The sequence below is a fragment of the Lupinus angustifolius genome, chromosome LG03 (genome assembly GCF_001865875.1).
Source record: "Lupinus angustifolius cultivar Tanjil chromosome LG03, LupAngTanjil_v1.0, whole genome shotgun sequence".
NCBI lineage: Eukaryota > Viridiplantae > Streptophyta > Magnoliopsida > Fabales > Fabaceae > Lupinus > Lupinus angustifolius.
In genome coordinates this window covers 28,095,548-28,115,990 of record NC_032011.1, presented here as the reverse complement: position 1 = coordinate 28,115,990, position 20,443 = coordinate 28,095,548, and the positions used below count along the sequence as shown (strand labels likewise).

At 32.6% G+C, this 20,443-nt stretch overlaps 1 protein-coding gene across 1 annotated transcript; it reads left to right on the top strand.

Annotated features, from left to right (window-relative positions):
• On the top strand, positions 8,096-19,098 carry LOC109344338 (serine carboxypeptidase-like 42). The gene is made up of 10 exons (XM_019583084.1): positions 8,096-8,472; positions 10,130-10,237; positions 10,620-10,712; positions 10,880-10,972; positions 16,225-16,310; positions 16,664-16,942; positions 17,047-17,180; positions 17,412-17,504; positions 17,733-17,850; positions 18,765-19,098. Exons 1-10 carry the CDS (start codon positions 8,223-8,225, stop codon positions 18,930-18,932), a joined length of 1,422 nt encoding a protein of 473 aa, XP_019438629.1. The 5' UTR covers positions 8,096-8,222; the 3' UTR covers positions 18,933-19,098.

The window sequence follows — 20,443 nt, the reverse complement described above, 5'->3', positions numbered from 1 at the left end:
TGGGAAAATCCTAGCTGCGGTTAGGTAAGGTGTTCTTCACACAAAGACTTGGAGGTCTTGGGATAAAGAGCGATACCTTGGCTGAGACAGAATCGCGGCAAGAAAGGTTTTCTTGGAGACGGTTTTGGGAAAGGTCAAACCAAGGGTGACGAAGTTCTTTGAGTTCCAAGAAATGAGCGTTTGAGTCTTGTATTTGGAAGCGTGTATGTAATGTACATTGTGTTCTATAATGAAGAAGGAAAATCTCCCAGATCAGAGGGGATGACTGGATATAGTTTTGCAGTGGACAGCAAAACGAACCACGATAAAATCTCTGCGCAATCTTTTCTATCCTTTTCTCTTTTATATTTCAAGATGTTTTAATGTGAGTTTGGAGCTGATATTTTGCATGTTTGTTCATTGCTATGTTCTTGTTAATCTTGCATAAAAGTATATGTTGTATATCTGTTTGTGTGTTGGTTAATAACTGTGTAAGTTGATATTCTCATCATTCTGGTTATGTTTAGATTTAATCGATTAAGCCACTAGTTAATCGATTAACTGAGCATTTTTCAACAAGTGTATAAAAACCAGAAAAGTGGAACTTGAGCTTCGCCACACCTATTCAACCCCCTTCTAGGTGTATTCTGCCACTGATACCTAACAAGTGGTATCAGAGCTAGTACAACGTGTTAGCTCAACCGCATCCGCATGATCCAAAAGGGACTACATATGGGCTCTAATAACCCATTTGATGGTGATGGCGCATCCATTAACCGCCCTCCCATATTCAGTGGCGAAGGTTATGCCTATTGGAAGGTTCGCATGAGAATCTATATCGAGGCAATAGACACAGACATTCGAGATTCCGTTGTCAATGGTCCATACATTCCACTTCATATGGTGGATGGCGAGTCTAAAGAAAAGCCTAAAGGCTTATGGACGGATATTGAGAAAAGAAAGGTCCAACATGACCTTAAGGCCAATAACATTATTACTTCGGCCTTATCTTATGACGAATTCTTTAAAGTCTCGCAATGCCTTTATGCAAAAGAAATGTGGGATACTTTGCAAGTTACCCACGAATGCACGAGTGAAGTTAAGCGTGCTAGACTAAATGCGCTTAACACATGAGTATGAGTTATTTCGCATGCTTCCTAATGAATCTATATGTAATATGCAAAAACGTTTTACTCATGTTGTAAATCATTTGGTCGCCCTTGATAAAAAAATTACTAATGTTGATTTGTCTAATGTTTATAGGAAATGGCAACCAAAGGTAACCGTGATAATGGAGTCAAAGAACTTAGACAACATGTCATTAGCTAATCTGTTTGGGAAACTCAAGAACATGAAATGGAGTTAGGGCGCTTGACAATGAATGAAGAGTCAGACAAGAACGAAATCACATTCAATGCTACAAGATTTCAAGAAGATCAAGAAAGTGGGGATTCTAGTTCTGATTCTGATTTCGATGAAGACTTGACTCTCCTATTTGAAAAATTCAAGAAGTATCTTAAGAAGAAAGGAATGATCAATAATCTAAACAAAGAAGCCAAGAACTCAACCAAGAAAAGCAAGATTCTCAAAGAAGGCTTCACTTGCTATGAGTGTGGAAAATCGGACCACATGAAGCATCAGTGCCCAAGCCACCTCAAGAAAGTCGATAACAAGAAGAGCAACCCTCGAATTTCCAAGTCAAAAGAAGCATACATTGTTTGGAACGATTCCGAGAAAGATTCGACTTCAAGCTCATCCGATGAGGAGAAAAATTCAAAGGTATGCCTTATGGCACAAGTGCATGAGAAGTGCACATCTAGTGATAAAGATGATTCTATTGAGGTACATTCTTATACTTTATCATGCTCTCATGACTCTCCTCCATGCGATGAATTATATGCAGCTTATGTCGAAATGCATGAGGAGTTAAAGAAAATTGTTAAAATAAATATAGATAGAAAAAGAGTTATCTCCTTGCATGAAAAGAAAATAATTGAAATGCAAAAGGAATTAGATGAACTTAAACTTGAAAATGAAACTCTTGATGTTATCTATGCATATGCATCATGTGATTGCTCTACTTCTAAATTATGTCAACCTCTATATGTGATACTTGTGAGAGTTTAAATGAAAAAAATTCTATTTTGAAACAAAAACTTTTAAAGCTCGCATATAGTCAAGAAAACCTTAACACATTGCTTGCTAATACAAGAAACGTTAGTAACCGATCTGGAATTTGATATAAACCCGAGCCTAAGAAAAGACCGTGTAGAAATCCAGTAGTTCATATGCATAAGAAGTCAAATAATAACATGTCTACTTGTTTCTATTGTGATACACATGGTCATGCATGCACTACATGCTTTATTATAAAATTTGGTGTGCAAAGTGGCAAATATGTTTGGGTAAAAAAGGGGCAAGATCCCTTAGTTACTAACAAGAAGGGACCCAAAATAACTTGGGTACCCGAAATAGACAAGTAAATTGTGTTTGCAGGTGTGCCAAAGAACATTTGAGCATCAAGGGATAAATCAACAAAAGATGTTCTAGACACAAGGTTGGTGAGTAGATTAAGGTTATTAAGATGAAAAGTTATTGAGAAAGGTTGATTGAGTTTTCGTATTATGCTACCTACCAAGAGTACTTCTCTAAGTAATAAAGGGGGAGAAGATAAAGGAAAGAACAATAAAATGAGGAGCAATGCACTTTAAATGTCAAATACACTATTCAAACATCATATTATCAAACCTTTCATCAAACAAGTGGTAATCTTGACCTATCACCAAAGGGTAAGTAAGGTAAGTCTATCATTTTCTCTTTTATATTTCAAGATGTTTTAATGCGAGTTTGGAACTGATATTTTGCATGCTTGTTCATTGCTATGTTCTTGTTAATCTTGTATAAAAGTATCTGTTGTATATCTGTTTGTGTGTTGGTTAACAACTGTGCAAGTTGATGTTCTGATCATTCTGATTCTGTTTAGATTTAATCGATTAAGCACTCTGGTTAATCGATTAACTGGGCATTTTTCAGGAAGTGTGTAAAAACCAGAAAATTGGAACTTTAGTTCCGCCACATCTATTCAACCCCTTCTAAGTGTATTCAGCCATAGTGCCCACTGATACATAACAGTTATCATTTTTAAATAGTGATATATTCATTTTATATGAAAACATGTGTCGTAGGACACACTAAAAATTCCCACCATTAAAATTGAACAATTAAAAAATAATATTAAGCTACAAAATAAAAAAACTAATTATACGAGCAACTTGAAGGAAAAAGCAAAGGATATGCATGTTGGGATTTTTAGCCCTACATACTTGTAGATGTTCCTGACTCGGATAAGATTGCTTCTAGTGCGAGAATACATGTGGGAAACAAACTAAGGAAAGGATACCACTTAAAACAATTATTGAATGAACCTAAAAATATAAGTAATCTAGATGGCGAGTCTAATAATCTGGCTTTTTTTATTTTTACCTTATGAGCATTTGATTTTTAAGGCTTGAGATGCATGAGAATTTTCTTATAGGCCTATCATTTATGTACTTGCGTAAAATATTATCAGATCTCATAAAAATCAAGATATCAAATATTCGATTTTTGTGATTAATATTTGTTGAGAGGAATATATACATACTCTAAAATGAATAAATTCATTAACCATAATGTGAGAAAATACTTTTCATAATTCTAAAAAATATCATTTGAATATTTGGTCTGTCAGATAATTTGGTGCCTCTAAAAATAAGAATCATGAAATAGTCCAGGAGTTTTTGCTAGATGATCTTTTCTTTGCCAAGAATATTATTATGATACCTTAAGTTAATTGTTTGTCTCACTTTTATCCTTAACATTTTTCTTTCATTTTGGCCCCTTGACTTTTTTTATCCCACTTTTGATCTCTGAAGTTTGTTTCTATTTAGAGTATTAGTTCAATTGTCAGTTTTTATCCAAAATTGTTAAATATGCTTTTAGATTGATTAAAATATTTTTGTCTACATCTGACATTAACATTAATGAACATGTGGAGATAAAAATAATAGTATAATATAAAGATTTACATACAATTATTATATAATTTATTATTTATTTATATTATATTTTTGAAAAATCAATAATAATAATTAAACATGAATAGTTCATAGTACAATAAAAGTGTATAAGACTGATATTATTACTACATATTTTTTCTTTAGAAATAATTAGACAAAGTAGTAATGTAACACTCTACGTAAAAGTTAACATTAATTTAACACCGTCGATAGAAACAAAAGTGGATTTCTTAAATCAAAGAAATACAAATGAGTAACTTAAGTCACAGAAAAGTATTAAAATGAAGAAATGCATCATTGTCTTGTGAAGTATAAATAACACATAAAACTTACTTCTACGTGTAATAATTATGTGAGGACATCACATGTCCTACGCGATATCAAAATGCGGGGGTTCAAAAAATTATAGTACAGTTCTTAATTAAATTTATATTATAATTAATCAACGAAGAACGGAGTGACACAATAATAAATTTAGCTTCAATGAATAGGGAATTAATAAAATACATATATTTCCCTTTCATATCTAACAACTTAACTGATCTATTTAAAAGAAAGAAGGTATACAACAACCATCGACTCATAGGCATATTTTTTTATAATTATATATATCTTCTCATTCTATTGATAAAAAATTAATTCATTTCAGGGTATATAACTGGTTCTCATAACAAATATTACTCTCATAAACTAAATATTTAATTTATAGTAAAATAGAGTTAATATCCTCTCCAATACAGGAATATGAGGGGAATAGAGTTTGACAATTTTGTAATATAATTTTATTAATAAATAAATAAAATTTGATCAATTAAAAAACTTTATATGCCACAGGTAAGCATTTGTACCTAGACTCTTTATTAATATTAAAGATGACATATATTCCATAATATACCTCATGATTCAAGAAATGTTACACCATTAGACCATTAGACCAATACCTTATTGATATTCCTATTATAAGTTATCATTGATAATTTTGACTTTCATGTCCTTGCCTGCCTCTAGGGATGGCAATATGGGCCGTCCCGGTCCAGCCCTCCTTTGGCCTGTCAAAATAAGGGCTGGCTCGGCCCGGCCCGTATTGTTAAAATGGCTCAAAATGCCAACTCGACCCATATTTTGCAGGGCTGACAGACTGGCCCGTTTCCCCTCCAAAATGTACATAATTAAAGTTTTTAGACAAAAAATAATCAACAAACTTGATAAATGTATTTTAAAACAAAAAATCACAAACATAAGTCTATAATATTACAATAACATAATATCGTAGCTTAAAACTTGTAAATTCTAAAGAAGAAACCAACATAGTCTTAAACTTTTAGACTATTAGGTTACAATAAAACTTCTAAGTCATAAATTTCAATTTTTAAATATTAGATGCTCTGTTGGAAAAAGATGCTTCCACTTTTTTATTATTATTATCATCATCAGCGTCTTTGAAATCTTCTTCCACGCCCCACGCACAACACACTGTCACACACTTTAGTTTTTTTTTTAACAATGGCCTGTCGGGCCAGCCTGGTCCGGCCCTCCTTGGTCCGTCTAAAAAACAGGCTACTAAAATGGACTGAATATGGGTTTTTGGGCTAAAATCATCAACCCGGCCTGCTAAAAATAGCTATCCGAACGGGCTGGCCTGTCGGGCCAAGCCCATATTGCCACCCCTACCCGCCTCAATTAGAGCGGACATGAGCATATTCATTTGTGAAAAAGATATAAAATATCATATCAATCCTAAACATGGACATAGTCAGCTTGGAGGTTGCCTACTCTATAATTAATAACTTTAAAAATAAATAATACATAAAATTTATAAATAATAATAATATTATGTCACCATTACAATTTTAAAATTACATATAATAGTTTATTAATTCAAAAAATTTAACTACATATATTTTAATAGAAAATCAAAACGTAATATATAATAATTAATTTCATAATGTTCGTGAGTGGCTGGCTCTGCTTTGCTCGCCCAATAGATAAATTTTACATGTCCATCGAATAACTAGATATGAGCCTCATAATCATAACCAAAATTGCAGACAATACATATAGTTACAGAGGCTATGATACAATATCAATAATTAACTTATTCAAAAGCTTATAAATGATATTTTTATATTATCTAAAATAGTTTATATTATCTAAAATATGTATATTGTTTTCGTCTATTTGAGCCACGCGCATGCAACTAAAGGTAAAAAAGTATTTTACATCCTTTTTGCTTATACCATATTTTCAACACCTTTTATTGTTAGAGTTCAAAAAGAATATGGGGCTCCAGTAAGTGTGATGCGGAAAGTAAGATAAGGGTCAAACAAAAGTGTGGCTAAATAATGGCTAAGAGTTCCGTCTCCCAACAACAAATAACATTAAAAAATATGATGGACAATCCTATCTCTCAAAATAATTATGAGTTAAATTTCATAAAATAATATAAAATATAAAATTTTGTTTATATGATTTTTATTTTTAAATAAATGATATATTTTTAATTGAAAGTGGGCATGAAAGTAAGACAGAAATTGGAACATAAGATTTCTATTCCAAAAATATATCTAATGCATTGTGTATCATGTTTCTGCCACCCAACTAGGTCCAAAGGAAGATATACATCCATTTTGAAGAATATTTTTTTCACTTATCTATCATGTTCAGATGTTTAATATTTTTTATTTACATCATGGAAAAAATTAATGACCACATAAAGAAGTGGTATGTTAAGATACATATTCTTTTTACAATTAGAGATATAACAAATAAACATGAACGGATATTTTATCAAGTTAATTTTCTTTGGCATGCTGAATTATTTAATGAAATTATGTTATCAACAATACAAACCAGCAATATTTCAGAAGAAAAACATTGGACTATTTTGCCGTTGGTAATTAAGTCTAATTCAGACTAAGCCTTAACGATACAGTTCATTACTAATAGTCTCAATTACAATTTATCAACCAACAAAACGTTGATCTAGTAGTATAAAGCTTTATAAGATTGAGAATTCGATTCTTACGAGCGACACTTGTTGAGAGCATCCATAAATCTCAAAATGAATTATTAAGATGTGAATATATTTTTTAAGTTACTATAGGTAGATCTCCTTCCACATTAATATATCTGGCTATAATCATTAATTCTAAAACATGTAATAAGTTATCCAATAGCGAATGTAACATTAAAGAGATCACATTTTCTGTCTCATAATACGTATAATTTCATACGTTATTTTTTCAATCAATTACAACTCATAATATATTAAATGACAATTATTATGAGATAGAAGATGTGTTCGGGATGCTAAATCCCAAACCTTGAAATCGAAGGAGAATCTTTTGTCCCTAAAAAATCATATCCCCATGTACTAAATCAATCAAACACTACCGAATAACATAAAAAAGTTACTTTATCATTTTGTGATTTTTATTTTTAAATAGAGCAATTTCTCATTGAGTTGGGACATAGTGTGACATAAAAATGTGAGATAGGTGATCCCATTCCATGAAATCCTAGTCTTAACCTCTTCCACTGTGTTTGCATTCGGTTGACTACTTCATTCATGCTTTTGAGATATATTCTAAGCTATTCAGATCTTGAGGTATGATAGTGTACCTTTTTAATAAAGCAACCTCACATTCACGTGCCTCTTATTTTTTTTTAATAGCATGGGACTTGGTTACTTTATGGAAGTCTGGTTGCCCATAGTTGGGTAACAAGCAAGTAACAAATGAATTATATAATAAATAAAAAATATAATTCATATCACAACGGCCACAATGTAAATCATAATAACAGCAATTCCAATAAATACAACTATAATCACAAAAATACTAAATGCAAATTATATTAATTCCATAGACTCAAGGCCAATAGAATATTTCTAAATATAACATTGGTCTCTCTCCACTTCAATTTAAACAATATATGAACCTTGTAATAGTATATTCCAAGCCAGCAAATGAAGACATAAAAGTTTTCCTTTTTTTTGGAGAAAAAGAGTGGATTTCAGTTTAACACACTTGCCTTTCTATTCATTCTGTTTTATAAGTTTTTATCCTCCTTTTTCTAAATTTGGAGAAAGGTGTTTTACAAATTTTCCTCACCTAATATTGGATACATACATCTATATAAAGAGGGTCAAAAAACACTTATTGTGAAGGAATTAGAGTTGCTGAGATGGGAAGGTGTTGGTTTCTTGAGTTGTTGTTTGTAGGAAGCTATGTTTGCTTGCTATGTAATGTTGGGGTTGAAGGGTACCCTACAGAGGATCTAGTTAAGAGGCTACCTGGCCAACCCAAAGTTGAGTTCAAACAATATGCAGGGTATGTTGACATAGATGTTAAACATGGGAGGAGCTTGTTCTACTATTTTGTGGAAGCTGACCATGACCCTGATAATAAGGCCTTAACCCTTTGGCTCAATGGAGGTTAGTACCCTTATTCTCATGGTTCTATTCATTTATGCTTGTCAAATTCTCATGACTGTTTCATAATTCATTTAGCCCTTTTCTTTTTGGATTTCTGGTGTGTTATTGTTATGTGATTTTCAGAGTTAGTTTAAGTCAACATTAGTTATGAGTGCTTCTTATTCAATGGAGTCAATTTTCATTGTAGCTTCTTCCAATTTCTTTCATTCTTCCCATCCCAAAATTTTATCACTTTTTCATGTATTTTATTTTTAATATTTGGTTTAGTTCAGAACAATTTTTTTCTTTTCCATTATATAATATATATATATATATTTAGTTTAATAGATTCTTTTTAAAATGATGAGTAGTCATGCTTTCAAATCTTACCGTTGGAAAAAATACTCGCTGAAAGAGTTAGTCTCACAAACTTGTGAATGTTCTTAGCTCGGATAAGATTGCCTCCAATTATATGGAAACCTATGAGAAACCAAAAAAAAATCTTACTGTTGGAAAGTTAAGAGCATGTATATCTAATCTCTTATAGTTCTTAAAGATTTAGGCATGTACCAATTTGATATAAAAAAAAAAATCTTAATTAACACATAATAATCATTAATATAAGTCAAAGTAGTTTCTATGGTGTCATAAAATACACTATAAAATGATTAATTTGACATATCTATATTTTTTTGGACCATTTTGGAATTTTCATTTTTTATTCCCTGTAAATTGATTTTCTGATTATTTTAGCTCTTATTGGTCTCTTAATTTTTTGGCTTCTTCATCCTTCAGAAATATTAGCTCATGCTTATTTATTTCAATTTATATTTTTGTCTTCTTTTTATGCTAGTTGTTTGCTGTTTTGTCACCTTGTTAGATTTTTATTTGTGTTCATATTGACAATCTTATCTATGTTTAGGTAGTTTCCATTTATCTGTTCTTGTCCCCACCTACCGTGCTGTCTTGCTCATTGTCATAAAAAATACTGTAGCAACCATTAGTCACGGATCCAAAATTTGAAATCACTCTGCTTTTGTTACTGTATAAGTGTATGGTACTTTTGTCCACACAGAAGCTTTTTTCTTTTTTTGGTACATCCACACTGAAGCTTTTTACAAAAGATATCACTTTTTTCGTTGCAATACAACTAGGTTTAGTACTCTAATAATATTTGTTTAATATATGCACATTATATTTGTTTTTTTGTATAACCAATGATATTTTCATATCGTATAAATAAGTAACTAATTTTTATTGAGATATATGATTATTTCTCCTACGAAATATCACTTTTAGAAATTAAACTTTTAACTTTTTGATTTATTTAAATATTTAGTAGGGTCCTACATTTGATAGTTTGTTTACTTTAGCTTTAGCTTAAGATACTAGACATTTTAATTTCCACTAACAGGTCAACAATATATGGTGTTCATTTTGAAATTCTAATTCAGCTGTAATCAAATATAAGGAAAATTTACTTTCCCTTTTTTTGAAGTATAATGCCTACATCAAATAAACATATAGATTCCATAAGAACTTCCAATGTAATTGATCAAACTATGTGATTGAATAAATCCTCCTCTATCTATTGCGGGTCGAGGATTCCTTCTCCTTCTTCAAACTCCAATTCATATTTTTCATAGAGAAATCAAGTAAGTAATATTTCTTTTTTCAGGCCCTGGATGTTCATCAATCGGAGGAGGGGCCTTTACTGAATTGGGCCCCTTTTATCCTAAAGGTAATGGACGTGGTCTGCGAAGAAATTCAATGTCTTGGAATAGAGGTATGTTTAGATCACCTTAATATGTAGGCTTGAGGTTTTTCAAGCCACACACCTTTCTGATATGTAACACAAAGTTTTTAAATGTGTTGCAAAAGTGTGACACATTAATATATGCAAAATAATTTCTGATATATAGCACAAAGTTTTCATGTATCATTGCTTTGATTAGTGATAAAAATATTTGATCATTAATATTTTAAATTAAATATATTTTTTTCAATAAATCACAACAATAACACATGAAATGACAATTTTTTTTGACAGAAAATGTACTCCCTTATTTATGAAACAATTTTTATGAATCTTTGCCTTTTGATATTGGACAATTTTGGTTTATTACATTGATTCATGATCCTTATATTATGTCTTTGATTATTCATAGCATCGAACCTTCTCTTTATCGAGTCTCCTGCTGGAGTAGGTTGGTCATACTCAAATACTACTTCAGATTATAACACTGGAGATGCATCCACCGGTAAGAACAATGGTCTAAACATTTATTCACATTTCTTGTTCATAACATACAGTTTCATTTCCAATGTAATTATATATGGAGAATTCCACAAAATTTTAGGCATGTTAGAGTATGTCCAACTATTATTTTTTGTACTGGACATGAAATGATCCTTTTATTTTTGGCAGCCAATGATATGCTTTTGTTCTTCTTGAAATGGTATGAGAAGTTTCCATCTTATAGATTAAGGGAGCTATTCCTTACTGGAGAAAGCTATGCAGGTACAATATATTAATTATCGGATCCCGATTCAAAAAATATATATATTCAAGTGAAATTCCTAGAAATTTCTTGTGTTTTAGAATAGTCAACGTATTAACATGGTTAATATAAAACTTTATAATTATAAATGATACAAGATGGATACATTTCTATACATATTTTTATCATCCAATAATAACCTATTCTACTTTACAGTTGTGTTAAATCTCACTTATGTGGCAGAACAACGTGCAACAAGGTTTATCCAAACTTTTTATTCTATTATTTATTCACATGCTCATTGAAGAGATTCTATAATGCACTCACTTATTCATGATTGTTCAAGAGAATAAATAGAGTACAATGAGATATTTGAATGTGTAACTAAGCCTATAATCTAGAAAAGACTTTAGCCTAGATTTAAGTGTAGATCAACTATGATTAGGCTAGAATATCTCTATTGTTGATACTAACATAACAACTTTGATTTTGCTTGACTTGATTCCTACATTATCTATTACACCCCGCAAGATTGGGTCACCATCAGTGACAACAAGCTTGGACCGGAGAGGTAGAAACTGAGCTCTGGGAAGAGGTTTGGTGAGGATGTTAGCCCGCTGGTCCTTGGTTGAAATGTGAGAGACTTGAAGTTGTCTTAGTTACACAAGTTGTCTGACATAGTGGTAATCAAGGACAATGTGCTTCATGCGTGAGTGAAATACTGGATTGGAGCATAGATATGTGGCACCAATGTTATCACAAAACAGTGTAGGTGTTGGAGTGTGTATGCCAAGTTCACTTAATAGATTCATCAACCACATGATTTTTGCAGTTGTAGTTGCAATGGAGTGATATTCAGCCTCTGTGGAGGAGCGTGCCACTATTCTTTGTCTCTTGGATAGCCATGAGACAGGGTTGCCATCAACATAGATAACAAATGCAGAAGTTGAGGTTCTATCATCAAGATTGCCTCCCCAATCAGCATCACTGTATGCATGTAGAGAGAGAGAGATGTTGGTTTCTTGAGTGTCAAGCCAAAGTTCAGTGTGTGTTTGAGATATCTCATAACTCTCTTGAGTTGTTGAGGTGAATTTGAGTTGGTTGATGCATAAATTGAGACAGCTTGTTGATGGCAAATCACAAGTCAGGTCTTGTCAGAGTCAAATATTGCATGACCCCTAGAATACTTAGAAATGTTTTGGCATCTATGGCAGTAGAGCCATCTTGCAGTGTGAGTGGAGTTGTAGTACAGAGTGGAGTGCTGGAGGGTTTTGCTCCAAACATATTGAACTTGTCCAGTAGATTACAGATGTAGCCATGTTGAGTGAGTAGTAAACCTTCCTTTGAGGGTATGAGTTCAACGCTAAGGAAGTAATGGGGAAAACCAAGGTATTTAAGTGAGAAGGTGGATGATAAGCCAATTATAAACTGTGTTAGGAATGCATGTTTATTGCCAGTAAGTAAGAGATCATCCACATATACCAAGAGGAAGGCTTGAACTCCATCCTTATTGTAGATAAACAAGGAGCTGTCACTGAGGCTAGTTTTGAATCCAGACTTTAAGACAAAATTATTGAGAGAGTCATGCCAAGCATGAGGTGCTTGCCTTAATCCATAAATTGGTTTTTGCAATTTGTAGACATGAGTAGGGAACTCATTATGGACAAAGCCTAGCGGTTGCTGCATGTAGACATCCTCAGCTAGAGTGCCTTGTAAGAAAGCATTATTGACATCAAGTTGGTGCATAGACCAGCCACGACTGAGAGCAATGGTCAGAACTACCTTGATTGTTTGAGGCTTGACAACTGGTGAGAAAGTTTCTTTGAAGTCAATGCCAGATGTTTGAGTGAATCCTTTTGCAACAAGCCTGACCTTGTACCTAGAAATGCTTCCATCATGATTTCTTTTTATTATGAATAGCCATTTGCAGCCAACTAGATTATGAGTCATTTCCCTTGGCACAAGAGTCCATGTATCATTCTTTAATAGTGCATCAAATTCCTCTGAGCAGGCTTGTCTCCAATGAGGTATTTTAAGGGCTTGAAATATGGTGCATGGTTCAAGATTGTTAGGGAGATTGTGTTTGGTTGTAGTCAGTATCCTCTTAGGTTTGAAGATGTTGTGTTGAGACCTCGTGATCATAGGGTGATTTCTGATAGGATTGTTGGGAATGGATATATGTGAGGCAGGGGAGGGTGGGGTGGATGATAGTGGTTCAGGGTTAGTTGTAGGTGGTGAAGAATGAGAGGCCTCTACAAGGTCCATTTCTGATGTTAAAGAGTCAGGAGGCTGCATAATAGAAAAGGTTGGCAGTGGTGTTGTAATGATAGGAGGGATTTAGTGTATGAAGGGTGGGTTCTATAGGAGGAGGTGTGGTGGAGGGAGTGTGATTGTTAAAATTGGGATATGGATAAGAGTCTTCAATAAACTTTACATGTCTAGATATATAGACATGATTGGATAAGGGATCAAGGCACATGTAAGCATGTTGGGAGTTAGAGTAACCAAGGAAGATGCAAGGTAGAGATCTTTGTTGTAGTTTGTTGTGAGTGTAAGGCCTCATCCATGGAAAGCATAGGCAACCAAAGGAATGAAGTCTATTGTAGTTAGGGTCCTGTTGGAACAAGATTTCGAAGGGTGATTTTATGTTGATGGTTGGAGATGACATTCTATTGATTAAGTATGCTGCTGTTTGAAAGGCATAAGGCCAGAATTTTGTTGGTAACTTAGCATAATGCAACAATGCTCTCCCTGTTTCCACAATATGTCTGTGTCTTCTTTCTGCTGTACCATTTACTTCTGGTGTATGAGGAGGAAAAGTTAAGTGAGTGATGCCATGAGTAGCTAAGAAATTTTTCAGTTTGACAAATTCTCCTCCATTATTAGAAAAAAGAATGACAATAGGTAAATTAAAAAACTTTTCAACAATGGCTTTGAATTGGACAAAGATAGTAAACACATCTGATTTATTTCTCATTGGATAAAGCCAAATATATTTGGAATAGTGATAAACAAATATCAAATAGTAGGTAAAGCATTTAAAGACCTAATAGGGGCTGGACCCCAAACATGAGTAAATGAGCTCCAATGGTTTATTACTTGTAAGATGATGATTAGAGAAGGGTAGCTTGTGACTCTTGGCACAATGACAGGAACTGCCATTCATGTGAAGAGGAAGCTTTATTGGAATGTGATGACAAGTTATGAGGTGTTTGGTTATTTTTGAGGAAGGGTGACCAAGCTTGTGATGCCATGTTGTATCAGATTGGAGACTAGCAATGAGGACTTTAGGAGAAAGTTGGATGGAATGTGATAATGGTCTTGTCTAAGAGGTCCTTGCACTAGAGACTGACCTGACCTGACTTCAGATCCTTGACAACAAAAGAATCAAAGAAGAATTCAACAGAGCAATTGTTAGTATGACATAGTTTGGAAACTGACAACAAATTGGATTGAATATAGGAACACATAAAACATTATTGAGGTGGAGTGGTTTAGTGTTGGTAGGGATATATGATTTTCCAATATGAGAGATTGTCAAACCTGTGCCATCACCAACCATGACTCGATCAGACCCTGAATAAGCATCAACCAGAGTCATCTGTTGCAGATCCTGTGTTACATGATGAGATGCTCCAGTGTCCAGAATCCAACTAGAGTTCTACATAGGAGGGTGATGTTGTGCCATGTTTACTAAAGGTCTTGATGCAGACTTCCTGGGGTAGCCATGTATTTTATAGCACTTTTTAGCACTGTAACCATGTTTCTCACAGAATTGGCTGACCAATTTAGAGTGTGGAGGAGAAGAGAGTTGTTGGTCATGATCTGGTGATCTATAGCGTGGCTAACCCCTTCCTCATCCTCGTCCTCATCCTCATTCTCGTCCTCATCCTCCTCCTCATCCTATCCTCATCCTCATGCTCGTCCTCGACCTATCCTCATCCTCATCCTCATCCTCATCCTCATCCTCATTCTCGTTGCATAGGGTTGCATTGGATGTTGCAACCAGTGGTTCATTATTGATGTCACGATGTAGAATTGACTCAAAGTCCATAAGTTTTTCATGAAGTTCAGCATAGCTTATAGGTGTTTCCCTACTGTAGAGAGCAGCAATGATTTCCTTATAGTCACTACTTAGTCCATTTAAAGTTTGAATTACCAAGTCGATATTATCCTGAGGGTGATCAATGATTGACAATTCATCTACAGTTGCTTTAATTCCTTGAAGGTAAGCAGCCATGGGTTGTGTACCTTTGTTGAAAGTTGTAATGCATTGTTTGAGATCCATGATGCGGACACGAGATCGGCTAGCATACATAGTTCTGAGAGTGTCCCAGGCTTGTTTGGCAGTTTTGACAGTGCCAAAATGAGTGACTACAGTTGTAGTCACTAAGGAAACAATAGCATGCAAGATCAGTTGATCTTGACGAACCCAAAAGGTGAAGGCATGGTTTATAGTGATGGTGGACAGATCCATATGTTTTACTGGACAAGGCATGCTACCATCTATATAACCAATAAGATCATATCCTGTTAAAAGGGACAGGAATTGAAGGCGCCAAGCAGAGTAATTGTCACCATCAAGTTTGATGGAGAATTGTGAGCCAGCATTGAGTGCAATTAGCTTGTCCATGGAGCTGATAGGAGTGGTGAGGGGAGTACTGGTAGTTTCTGAGGTGGAGGAGCTCATAGTAGATAGGATCGGAAAAAAATTTGTTGTTAAGCTATGACAGCTCTTGATACCATGAAGAGATTCTATAATACACTGATTTATTCATGACTGTGCCGGAAAATAAATAGAGTACAATGAGATATTTGAATGTGTAAATAAGTCTATAATCTAGGAGAGACCTTAGCCTAGATTTAAATGTAGATCAACTATGATTAGGCTAGAATATCTCTACGGTTAATGACTAATATAACAACTTTGATTTTGCTTGACTTGATTGCTACGTTTATCTATTACTCATAACCTATGGCATATATTCTACTTGGGACATGCGATTATTTTTCCACTTTACCTTCTTTTGACAGAAAAATGTATTTTCCCCTCCTTTTTTACTATTGTATCTGTTCTTGTCATATTTTTCCCAATAATCTTATATTTTTTTTACATTAAACTTGTACAATTTCTCTGTTGAGAGAAAAATGTTAAGAGAAATGATGAGGTCCTCTTTTCTTTACCAAAAATGAAAGTTTCACAAGTTTTGTTGTATAATCTTGTTATACAAATAACATTTTTTTTTCTTACTAACATGTATAATGTTAATAGGACATTACATACCACAATTAGCTAATGCTATTCTGGACTACAATGCTCATTCAACTGATTTCAAATTCAATATTAAAGGAGTTGCGGTAAGATCCAATCTTTTCCCATTAATTTGCTCTAACTTAAACTTATATTAATGTTATTTTTTTTGTACTACCAATGGTATTCCCTTACCGGCTCACTCTTTTGAGTAAGGAACTAATCCTTTCGGAGTGCATGATTGTCCCTTCCAATAAGTGTCTCTCCCAGAGATCGAACCCTTGACATTTTAGTCATCCGGAAGATCTAGTGAGGCTTTACCCACTAGACCAACACTTATTAATGTTACTTGAGGACTACTCTAATGTTTTATTTTTATTTTTATGGGCACATGCCTTCCCACTTCCTAGTCTATGATCTTATTGTTGTTTTATATGTTATCTTACTTTTCCCTTGTTAGATTGGAAACCCACTTCTGAAACTTGATCGTGATACACAAGCAACATATGAATACTTCTGGTCTCATGGAATGGTTTCTGATGAAATTGGCATTGCCATTATGAATGATTGTGATTTTGATGATTATGTCTTTGAAAATCCTCACAATCTATCTAAATCTTGCAATGATGTCATATCTGAAGCAAATGAAATTGTTGGAGAATATATAAACAACTATGATGTGATTCTTGATGTTTGTTATCCATCCATAGTTGAACAAGAATTGAGATTGAAAAAAATGGTACTTACCTTCTTTCATTTGTTTCTATTCTAGTGATATACTTAACTAAAATTTAATATTTTTAATGAATTTATGAACTAATTAATTTCAATACTTTAATGCAGGCTACTAAAATAAGTGTAGGTGTAGATGTTTGTATGACTTATGAAAGAAGATTTTACTTAAACAACCCTGAGGTTCAAAAAGCTCTTCATGCAAACCGTACAAATCTTCCTTATCCATGGTCCATGTGTAGTGGGTAAGTAATAGATACTTTGATTTAATTATATGAAAATTTCTAAATTCTTGAATGTTAACATGTTTTTATATTAAATTTGGTAGTTCAATTTTGATAATTATTTTAAGAGGAATCAAATTTTCCAATGATATGCTAAGGAACTTAGTAAAGTGCATTGTATGATCCACGTTTCATTTTCACTATTTTTTTACTTTCATTAGTGTTGTAATCTCCACATATTCTTCATTGCAGTGTTTTAAACTATAACGACAATGATCCTAACATCAATATCCTTCCAATTCTCAAAAGGATAGTTCAAAATCATATTCCAGTATGGGTTTTCAGGTAATTTTAGTCATAGTTTTCTGATACACAATAAGAATGAGTATCTGGTTCACTTGGATACAGAGTTCGTCATTTCTCTTAAATTAATTTTATACGATGTTCTTTATAAAGAGATGAATTCGGTATACGGTATGAAACTATATTTTAAAATATCAGCCCTCTCATCATTACCTATTATTTGTTTCATTTTCTTTGTCTTAATTATTTATGTTACACTATATATGACAGTGGAGACCAAGATTCCGTAGTGCCATTACTGGGTTCTCGAACACTGATTCGTGAACTAGCTCACGAACTCAAGTTCAAGATTACAGTCCCATATGGAGCTTGGTTCCACAAAGGCCAGGTACTTAAAAGTTCATGCAATTCTACCAGTTTTGCATATTAAAATAGATAAGAGATCCACTTATTCCAATAGTAAATTTTTTAAATTTACTTCTCATCCTAGTCATCAATTCTAGGGAAATAATATGGTTTGAATTAGTGAGTAGATCTAAACCATTAGATAACTCTAGAATTGATGGTTAGAATGAAAAGTAAGCTTTTTTAAAACTTACTTTTGGAATAAGTGGATCCTCACTCACTAAAATATACTTAGAAGTTTTTTGCTATTCTCCGAGTAGTAGAGAATACCTTATGAGTTCGTTTGGAGTTGGGTTTTGGAGTGAAATGAAGGAAAAGAACATACATCTCACATGTATATTTCATATATGTGAAGTATTCATTTATTTTTCTCATTTCTAAAACCCAACTCACAAACAGACTTTAACTGTCAATTTTTTGGTGTCAAAATATTATTATTCTCTTTATGTTATGGTTTTGCAACTTTAATTACCATATTTACCCAAGTTAAGTTATAAATTAGAGTTATGATATATCATCTTACAAATCCTCATACCTATGAGAAAATGATATATGTCACTTTTAAATTAATCATTAAATAAACAAAGTCTTATTTTATGACCTATTACTTTTTATATGGTATAAGAGAATTTGTAATAGAATATATCATTTTCCTATAAATTAATCAATACTAATACTTGCATATAGAAAACATGCAATGTATACTATTTTTACACTAATTAATAGTATACATTTTTTAACATTGTAATTAGTTCATTCCACTAACATTATTATATAATTATTTGCTAGTTGACCGTGTAAAACATCAACTTAGTTCTAGATTGAAAATGAATTTAGTCCACTAAAATTATTGAAAAATATTGTAGAAAAAATGATACTATATTATTACATACACAGGTTGGAGGTTGGGTAACAGAGTATGGAAATTTGTTGACATTTGCAACTGTAAGAGGAGCTGCTCACATGGTACCTTATGCACAACCTTCAAGAGCACTCCATCTATTTAGTTCTTTTGTGCATGGAAGGAGGTTGCCAAATACAACAAAACCTTCAATTGATGAATAATAACAACATAGTTATTATGCCAACTATAATAATTAACAAATGAGAATAGTTGAGAAGTAATCAATTGTGTCTAAGAGATTATGTATGGTTGAGATTCCATGTGATTGTTTTCAGAGAAGTATAGAATGAATTCTGAGGAAATAATATTACAAATCGTTTTTAATTGTTTAGTGTGTCATTTATTGTTATCTCACTCAAACTGAAACATCTTAATTAGTCAGGAGGCACAACTTATTGAATTAAATAACTTGCAATTATGACAAGAACAACATTGGTAGAAAGCACCTGTTGAACCAGTTGACATTTATGCCCAAAAAAATGTGTCATTTTATGTGTTACTATTTGTAATTCTTCAAAAAAATAATTAATTATTAGATTTGTAGCTTAAATATATTTTTTTAACCAATCACAAGTGGGTGATACATGAAGTAGTTCATATTTTGGAACAAAAGATATGTCACTGGGTCATCGAGTATAAGTTGAAAAAAATATCACATGTCATAATCCTCATGCAGGACAATATCTCATCGACCAGCTGCTCCCCTATATTATTTTTGTGTGTATATATGGTAGCGTTGTTATTTATCCAGTTTTCAACATGGAGTCTTAGTTTTTGTAAAAACATTAAAGGTTCTCAAACAGATTTATTCGATGCCGTTGTTCAACTTCAATCTCTCAGTAACAACATATTACTCCAGCAAGCTTTCTAAGTTCTAACCCTTAAACCAAATTAAATAGAAGCTCATTTATACAAAAGGAAGTATCAAATCAAGGTTCTTAAATGAAGTGTAATTAAAAGGAAGAATGATTTTCCCTATGGAGAAACAAATATTGTTTTTATAAGTGTTTTTAGTGACAAAATTGTTATTCTATTTACTATCTTTCTATATAATAAAAGAAAGAGCTATTGAAATTACTAAATTAGACATTTTACATTTGTGACAAGTGTGCAAAGTAAAGGGACATTTTTGTCAATATGAAGGTTTGTTGGAATTACTAAAATGATACTATTCCTTTGTGATAGATATAATTTATTCATTATATAAAATTCACATATTTTACTCAACAAATCTATCATCTTCAACTTTCAAACTCACTCACGGTATAATTTTCTATTACTTTAATTATTGTCTTTGCTTGTAGATATACTTTATATCATTTCTTATTTTTTCGAATTTTATTCAACAAATTTATCATCTTCAACTCTCAGTTATAATCTTTCAATTTTTCCTTTGTTGACAAATATAATTTCTTCATCATATAAATTGTTGCATCATAATTGTTTTTTCTTACATGATGTATGTTAACTTTTTTTTTGATGTATTTATTTTTCTCGACTGAATTTTGGATTGATCATAGTCTTTGTTTCAGCATTTGTAGAAGAGAAAACTCACCTCCTCGAATATAATTATTAGAGGTTGCAATTGCTATATGAGTGTACAAGAATAATGTATTTTTATTATGTGTTAATTGTTCTCATTCGAATTATGGATTGGTCATGTTATTTGTTT

What these genes read in the sequence shown, in the direction of transcription:
- LOC109344338 (XM_019583084.1), top strand. Translation starts at nt 8,223, where the DNA reads ATGGGAAGGTGTTGGTTTCTTGAGTTGTTGTTTGTAGGAAGCTATGTT. An exon ending in CACTGGAGATGCATCCACCG is followed by an intron (nt 10,713 to 10,879) that starts GTAAGAACAATG and finishes TATTTTTGGCAG; the next exon opens with CCAATGATATGCTTTTGTTC. An exon ending in ATTCCAGTATGGGTTTTCAG is followed by an intron (nt 17,505 to 17,732) that starts GTAATTTTAGTC and finishes TATATATGACAG; the next exon opens with TGGAGACCAAGATTCCGTAG.